Source organism: Grammomys surdaster, unplaced genomic scaffold (assembly GCF_004785775.1).
Source record: "Grammomys surdaster isolate TR1022 unplaced genomic scaffold, NIH_TR_1.0 64, whole genome shotgun sequence".
Classification (NCBI taxonomy): Eukaryota; Metazoa; Chordata; class Mammalia; order Rodentia; family Muridae; genus Grammomys; species Grammomys surdaster.
The window spans coordinates 2,246,582-2,255,604 of record NW_021604566.1 but is presented as its reverse complement, the minus strand read 5'-3'; the positions used below and the strand labels follow the sequence as shown (position 1 = coordinate 2,255,604).

General features: G+C 40.3%; 1 protein-coding gene across 11 annotated transcripts in view; it reads right to left on the bottom strand.

Annotated features, from left to right (window-relative positions):
- Asph (aspartate beta-hydroxylase) overlaps window positions 1–9,023 on the bottom strand; it is a 200,737-nt gene that overhangs the window by 137,783 nt on the left and 53,931 nt on the right. For 2 of the 11 annotated variants that reach the window (XM_028768559.1, XM_028768567.1), the window contains one exon: window positions 7,747–8,178. The exons of the other annotated variants lie outside the window; for them this stretch is intronic. In XM_028768559.1, the coding sequence (XP_028624392.1) occupies window positions 7,832–8,178 (347 nt within the window). In that variant the 3' untranslated portion in view covers window positions 7,747–7,831. Of the gene's footprint in view, window positions 1–7,746; window positions 8,179–9,023 lie in introns of those variants that run through there. 11 annotated transcript variants of the gene reach the window in all.

Below are 9,023 nucleotides of genomic sequence, written 5' to 3'. Positions count from 1 at the left end.
TCTCTCTCTCTCTCTCTCTCTCTCTCTCTCTCTCTCTCTCAACTTGTAGAGCAGATGCAAGCTGGCTTGCTCCAAGCCCCCACCTTAGCCTCAGACAGACAGTGACTCAGCTCCCAGAGGCAAGCCTCTTCCAGATGAGCTAACCAGAAGCAAAAGTCCCACTGTCTGACTGCTCTGGAATCTTGAGGAACTCTTCCTGCAGTGCTGTATTCCACTGCAGCTGCTTACTGACAGTTCTGAGGCTTGACTGCCATCAGGCTATGACAATAGTGGGATAGAATCTTTAAAAAAAAAAAGAATTCCTTACAACACCTTGATTTTTGTTCTGTAGATTCGTTACACAAATTAGAAGGCTTTTTAAAAAATTTACATTTATAAATAGCTGTTTCTTTCATTTTAATTAAAAATGTAAGAAGCTACCAAGTGTAAATGAAGCCAGGATTGAAGCCATTCACAGTATCCTTGACACTGGACACAATTTTCCTGGGCCCATTATTAACTTGCTTTATGTGATTCAAGGCTACTCTACTACCACACCTACCAGAATGAGTATAAAATTAATGTACCTCCATAAACATGACAGCTTCACACTTCATTAATGTGTTATATATTTATACATTTATCTACATAAAACGATTCATCAAAAAAACATCCATCAGCAGCTAATGTAAGGAACTCTCCCAGAGTAAGTGAACATGTGCAATACAAGCCTTCCAGAAGGAACAAGTTAAAAAAACAGAAAGCAGAAACTACTTAGGTAGAACAGATGTTATGGAGAAACTGCATCAAGAGGGCAACATAAGAAAAAGGGCTCAGCAACTGGATCTCAACAGACTCCTAAAGGTCAGAAGGGCAGGGCCATGAGCTACACTACAACCCTCAGGCAACTGAATAGCAAACTTAGAAGCTTGACTCAATGAGGCAGGAAAGTAAGGCAAAGTTTAAACACAGAAACACCCTAGGATACTAGGTCTCTTCCGTCCAAGAAGAATGAATCACTTTTCCTAAGAATTACACTGGTCTTTGGTATCCATGAAGGATTAGACAGAGGACCTCTGAGATACCAAAATCCAAAGATGTTCAAGCCCCTTATAAAAATGGGGTACTGTCTATAATCACCTATACACTTCCTACTGGACACTTCCTGTCAGCTCTAGTTACTAATCATACTCAACACAACAGAAATTCTACATAAATTTAAAACCTAAGACTTTTTAAAAAATTATTTAGTCTTCAGTGTTCTAACGCTATGATGTCGAGGATGGGAGAAAGTTTGATCTTGCCCCTCCAGGATCCTCCAGGTACTGACACTTGTGAAGAACTGGTGCCAAGGCAAGCAGCCGCTCCACATGCGTATGGCCTAAGCAGTCAAAACAATGCATCCCGAGAAAAAGGCTAACAAGCACACAAAACCCAACAGATATTCCAAGAACTCGATACACCAAAATGGCATAGCTGCTAATCGATCATGCTAAAGTTTCTTCTTGTTTTTGCCCTGTATAGTCAACAAATACAGATCTTCTTAAGTACACGAATAGTTTCAGAACTAAGCAAGAGTCTGAGATCACCAGAACCAAAAACTGCCCCCTTGATAAAATAGGGATGTTCTTTATTCATGGGATCTTTACTACATCCAGGAAAGACAAAAATTCAGAAAAAGGAAATGTATGCCACTGTACAATTACTGACAATAAGGCTCCTTCCTAACAGCCTGGATTCAGGACCAGCAAGGAGACTGCACCAGGACTAGACAGAGTGTCCTCTCCTTATCACACAGGAACAAGTAAAGAACTAAGGGAGTTCCCAGCACCCAGGTGTGGATGAGCTCTGGTGCCTAAACTAAGCAGGGTGCATCTGGATCTTACCTCTAGCAACTGGTCCTCAATATACCTTTGATTTCCACCAAGAAAGAGGGGGAAAACAAGCATCCCTTAAGATTTTTAAAGACAGATCATTTAGACTCAGTAAAATTGTGGGGGGATTTTATTACCCCAATTTACTTTTTTATTTATTCAAGAAACAAATTTCCTGCCCTACTCCTTGTACGCATAGCAATAGGAACAGTTAAAAATTGCTGTTACTGAAGTTTTTCTTGGCTTTTCTTTTAGAAAGCTAATGTTTCTCTTCTAAAGGCCTCCAATTGTCTTTAAAGACCTAAGTCCTTTCACCTTATCTACTGTGTATATTCCCCATTCAGCAGACAAACACTGGCTATAGACTGTTGGTTACTGGCCAGGTACTGTGCAAGTCACAGACTGAGAGCAAGAGGGAACAGGAGCTGGGCACTGTGGCTGTGGCACGGCACCCAGCCTCCCAGGTAAGCCACACACTGTAGATGTAAATGTGCCACTGGGGCTGAGTCCCTCCCGAGGGTATTCTTGGCAGAGGGAACTGCCACTTGAACATGGCCTGTACTTTGTTTTACTACCTCACCCCTTCATTCAAGCATTTTACTAGGGGGACTCTGTCTACCTGACAGCCCATCTCCCTGAGTCCCCATCGAGTCAGTGACACTGCAGATTCGGGGTAGGGTGGGAGGGGGGGAAGGAGGGACTGTCAAGTGAGAGTGAGTCAGCAAGTGAGAAATACTGTTGCAGCATTTAGAAAACATCACTATCACAAATAACAAAAGCTGTAAATAGACCTTACAAATGTAAAACCTCTTGCAGAAATTGATGTCTGTGAGACGAAAATCAAGCCAAATTAAAAAATAAAAACCTATTTTATGTGGTTATATCCTTGAGCAAGTAGGATATGAGACTGCTGTTTACTACTGAGGATCTTTTTCTCTGATTTTCATAAAACCTGGGGTAGTGGTGCATGTCTATAATCTCAGGAGGTTATGGTAAGATCAGGAGGATGTAAGACCAAGGCCAGCCTGAGGTACAGGTGACAACCAGAACCTCAAAATAAGAACAAAAAGAACTAAAGACTAGCCTTTGTTTAAGCATTGGTAGGGTCTGCATTCAATCCCCAATACCCCCCCCCAAAAAAAGGTATTATGAAAGTATACCTGCCATATAATACTCACCCTTCAGCTTCCTAAACAAAAATGTTCTCTTCAGATAGACCAGGAAGAAATTGAAAACTCACAACAAAGCAAACCTGGCTGTATTTATCATTATATTGACATCACATCGTGTCTTTTCATTGTCTAAAATTCCTGCAGGTCAAGGGTCAGGATGGGATCTCTGTCCCATGGTTTCTTATAGTAAAATATCCATTCTGGCCAGTCTTGTCCAGTATTGAGCCAGTCAGTCTCTATATTGGGGCAGAGGCAAAGAAAGGAGGAGGCAAGAAATGGAAACCAAAGCAGAGCCTGCCAGCCTAGAGTGAAGCAGCACAGTGTGAGATCATTGCCTGCCTTGGGTCTCTCTGACTTCTCTAGGGAGAGAGATTTCCTTCCAGGGAAGCAGTGTTCCTTCACCCACACTGTAGCAATGGACACTGTACACAGCTCAGGTCTCATCGCTTGCACCAATCCTAGACCCATCCATATGGTTTTACCTGACCAGGAGTGCATGACCATCTCAGAGGGAAGACATCGTTCTGGAAGGGCCTGGAGATGAGCACAGAGGCCCAAGGTCTTAGTAGCTACAGCTAGATAACCACCCAACATCTTTCTCCTAGATCTCACAATGATATGAGATATCAAAGTAATCTATCTGAAACAGACATACCCATGTAACCAAGAGAATCCAGGAGACTATCCCGAAGTAATGGCAAATCCATTCTTACTTCATGAAGAATAACAAATATTTTCATGGTAACACAGTAACTGACATATGCTGAAGCAGACATTTGTGGTTGAATATGTTTTCACTGACAACCCCTAAAGAGCTTGAAGTCCCTTGGCAGAAAACATGTTCTGAGTACAAAACTTAGATTTTTTTTCTCACATGTGGCCAACTGAAGGTCAAATCTTTTAAATCCTGTTTCTGGGTTACAGTCATAGACATAGAGATCTGAACACTCTTAGGTCTCACAGGTGTGTCATTCACCAGTTCAGGAAAAAATACAATTTCAGCTGAACCCTTCCTGAAGACATGTATTACAAAGGATTGAGAACATAGACATTTGTCTCCCATGTTCACAGAAGAAAGAATAGAACCATTGCTCTCATGCCTCTCTCTTTGGCCCCTCACTGAGATTCCATGGGCCCATTATCATCAATGTTCTTCAGAAGAGAAGAAACCTGAGGAGCCAAGACTGTGGGCGGCTCACAAATATGCAGCCTAAATGGGCTCTAGAAGTCACTCTGACACAGGTGTCACAACCTACCAACAAAGGAGAAAAACTACATGTGTGTTGTGTTGCAATTATTCACTCATGGCGTAGATTTTGAGAATGTTTCCGAATGGCATTAGCAGATGACGAAGTAGATGAGGAGAGACGACACAGCCAGTGTACGGAAAAGGACTACAGATATCCTAAAATAGTAAATCATAACTGTTTATTCCCTTTCATTCAATCAATGGAAATACCTAAGGAAGATTCTTATGCCCCACAGGAATCAGAACTACAGAGGTTAAAAATCTGTGGGGGGGGGGAGCAAAGCAGTTGTAGCATAGGACACTCTCTGTGAACTTCAAGAATTCACACAGCTCTGCAGAGTGATACAAGCAGCTATGCCTACTGATGGGTGTCTCATTAGACCATGTAAACCAGGCACGAAGTCAGGCTCAGGAAACTGATTACACATGGCATGAAGTTAAACATACTGAAATTCACAAGGAACACTATCAGCCAGGGATACACCAACACAGAGAGCTGATGCTGGCGAGACAACGCTTTGAAACAGTGTCATCTGAAGGTTAGACAATGAGAAACAAAGAGATGCTTAGAAATACTGACTTGCTTAAAAGCATTTTTAGAAAGCAATCTTTTTGGATATCCATTCCTCAAATGTAATGTATCTGCAAGGTTTAAATAAAGTAAATGCAATGTCACTTTTTAAAAACTTTACAACATTATCTCAGAAAATAAATGTGAGGAATACGACAAAAACTTATATATTTACTTTTGCTTTTCAAGTGTATTCCCCAAAAGTCTTATTTGCTAGCTACAAAGAATCATAGATTGTGTTTAGCTGACTTCTACTGTAGTCATATGATTTAATTATCCTCAGATAGCAATAAGATGAATAGGAACTACCATGTTAATAAACATAAGTAACTCTGAGAATGGAATAGAACCTTCAACCTCAGTCACCACTAGGTTTATCTTGCTCTTTAACTGAACTGTGGGTGCTAATACAATTGTCATTATGTATAACCAGATGGGAATGCCAAAAACCTCAGTTTAACCATTTGTATCCTAGAAAGAAAGGAGAGACCAACAGGAGAAAGGAGAGAGAGGGAGAATAGATCCAGTCTCAACTCACAAATGTTCTCCAAAATGTAAAGTGCTTAGGAATGTGTCAGTGTTTCTGCTGGGTGCCGTGAGCCACTTCTCCTGTGACTGCCCATGGGCCCATTCTCTTCCAGTTCCTGGATGCTGCTGTTCAGAGGAAGAAGTCCTTCTAGATCTAAAGAAGCTTACAGTATCTTCCCAAAGTACAAGCAATGCTCACCTGCTTATGCTGGTCCTTTCTATACTTTAAATTCCCTTGCCACTGAACTTCAAAACCAAGGTAAAAATTAATAAAAATGCCTCCCTTCTCTGACAGTAAATGCTGTGCCCTTCTCTGGCAGGTGGAGAAAATTGCCTGTGGGAAAACATCATTAAATTTCTTGCAAGTACTTAAAAAAAAAATCATGTATCTTGCAGAAAAATCTAGCACTGGGCTACATTTGAAAATACTGAAACTGTTATGCATGGTAGGTTTCCTGTTATCATCGCAAGTTCTGTTGTCCCAAAGTCCATTTGTGAATGGAAAATGTCAAAACACTTTATCACTCATTCATGGCCCACCCCAAATCCCTGTTTCAAAAACCAAGTGGTCTAAAAAGAATATTCAACAGATTCTCCCAGGGAGTTTGTTCCACAAGAACCCTCCAGAAAACTAAGGCCATGTCTCTAAGGCCTGTCGAAGTCTCCTTGGTTACCACATGGTTGTATCTTGCAAGGAATAAAATGGGCCAAATAAGCATAACCAGGAGTTTGGAAATCAAACCAGAAGAATTTCTCATCAGAGATCTGAGCTGGGGTGGCCATCAATCTGAAGCTACAGTCAGTGGAGACACAGACCCCCGATTTTGTGTATATGTGGTTTGGTATTTGATGAAAAAAAATTACAAAACAAAACAAAATATCCTGTCTAACCAACACAGAGAATCAGGTCATCACATAGTGTAATTTCTTTGGGCTAAGAATATAATAGAGATCTTGGTATATGTCCAGAAAGTCTCCTTTGGTGATTCCTTTAAGTGATCTGGGATTTCTCACAGTTTAATACTTAGCTGTTTATAAGCAGCAAACACTGTTGGCTTTTAAGGAAAAAAAAAATGCTTGTTCTACATTTATGTTAACTTATATCTGGTTTTAATGCCTTTTAATTAGGCCAAAAAAATTTCTATTTCAGATCTCTTCATAGAAAAAGTAAAAAGTTATTTTTAAAAATTAAAGCCTTTCTGATAAAATTATTTATTCTATTATCAACTTTTTATTTTAGTTTATTATTTTGTTTGTGTGTGTGTATGTGTGTGTGTATGTGGTGTGAGACAGGATCTTGACATAGCCCAGACAGGCTTCTGTATGTAGCCAAGGATGACCTCAAACTCCTGGTCCTCCTGCCTCCATCTTTCAATGTTGGAATTACAGGCATAAGGCACGTACCATACCCTGGTCAGGCTTTTTAACCAACATGTAATCTAAAGATAAATTAAAGCATTATACACAGACGAGCACACATTTGTAAAAATGTCTCTCTCATTACTATTTCCTTTATTAATTGTTTATGAAGGGCTAAGAAGTTTGATTTCAAATTTGCAGTTGTTTGGAAATGGTAAGTAATCATTATACAAACATAAGAATATATGCCATCTAACCACAACAACTGAAAAACAGTGAACCATACAAGTACCGCAGTGAAGTCAAAGTCTTTCAATGATTCCAAGTCTATAAAGCTAACATAAATAAAAGCATTTGGAAATGCTCTCCTAGATAAAACTTTTTAACTCTCGACAACACACAGAACTCAGAATGATGTGTCCAGTATGGGGGGAACTGGCTCTCTGGCTTTTGCTGTTGTTGTTTATGTAATGGAAGGAAGGGGTAGAAACAGGAAGCTAGGTAAGAAGAGGAGGGGTCTAAGCGGACAGGAAGGCAAGAGATAAGGCGTAAGGCTGGGAGAGTTGAATCTGGACAGAAAATGGGAGAGATGGAGGCAGAAGGGAAAGCAAACTTGGAAGGAGCCTACACTTCAAAAGGCCTAATGAATGAGGAGGGAGGTGACAGAGACAGGAGCCCGGGGCTGTCATGGGAGAGCTGGGGAGAGCCAGGCAAGACAAGCAGGAAGGGAGTAGAAAGGGAAGACCCTGCCTAGCTGAGTACCTCGCTGCACACTAGTACTGCTCATATCTCCAGATTCTTTCTTACTTACCTCAATAGGAGTATTTAATACAGGATTTAAACCATTAGAATTCATATTAAACACATAGTAATAAAAATAGGTTATTACATTTTATAACACAAACTTTCATTGTTTTGAAACTGAGAAGATGACAAAGTATACTTGTTTCACAGAATTTACTTATTGAGCACCAATAAACACATTCAGTGGCTAATATGTACCATTTCCCCAGTCAGAGCAATCCCAGATTTCCTCTGCCCTTTAGCAGCAAATTGGAGTCAGGGCGGTCACCCATTGCTGGGTGTTAACAGCAGGCCTTCAGTTCTTTCTCTTCTGGCCATTTTCCTTTGTGACATGAGGATGCCCGGAGGAGCTTCTTCCTCTCCTGTCTTTGTCTCTGGAAGCCACTTTACTAGGAACAGCCTTTGTCTCTGCAGCTTTCTTCCAGTTTTCCTTGGACTTGGCACTTTTGTCTGAGCTGGCTTTCTCCTTGTCTCTGTCTCTCTTACCTCCAGGGGATGCTTTCTGGGTTGTGTCCGAGTTAGTCTTCCTCTTCCCCTTGCTTCCAGCCTCCTGCTCCTTCTTCCCCCTTTTTCTCTCTTCATTCTTGCTAGGCACAGCTTTCTCTCTCTCCTTCTTAAGCTCTTCTTTCGTGGGTTCTTTAGCTTTCAGGTTTTCCAATCAAAGGAAAAAATGTTTACTGACCATACCTCTTATACCACAGAAGATGCACTTGTTAGATGCACTGCCCTGGTCCCACCCACCCCGGCCACTGGAACTCTCTCCTTCAGGAAGTTAATCTACTAGCTCAAATGTTGAGTAACCTCTATAAAGTATTAGCTATGAAATAAATTCTGGGACTATTTCATCCTATTTTTTCGAGCTTAAAATATGGCTTGACTTGTGTTAACACAGGCTGGCATGCAACATTAACAAGGTAAGCACATCCATTAGGGCAGTGTAGAGTTCACTCCTGACTATAACGTCATAAGTAAAGGAACATAGGCATTAAGAAAACAAACTTTAACCTGTTTTTAAATGATAACTAAAAACTTTCAGCTTGAACACACTATTATGCCTTTAACAGTTATATTTACAGGCCTTCAGAATAAAGGTACACAGGTAAGTTAAATACCACTTAATTCTTCACAACACAAAAAATCCACATATATAGATTCTAAATTTGTTATCTGTAACATTTATAATAGCAATTTTATGAATTTTCTTATGCTTACAGTCAACTTCATAAAGTCAGTATTCTTTTCTTTAAGTACATTTCCCTGGTAATTTTTGGAAAGCCACACAAGTCAATGAACACATCCTCCAGGCTCTTAGGGTGAGAGAGAGGGCAAGTAAAGGGAAAGTGCAGAGATTTCTGAGTCTCAGATCAAATACTGTTTTCACATTACATTTTATAACATTTAACTTAGCAGTTAGCAAAAACTTCACATTTCACTTTCTGCTCTCACCAGGGCATTACAAAAGATTCTCACTGAATAAAGCAGCAATT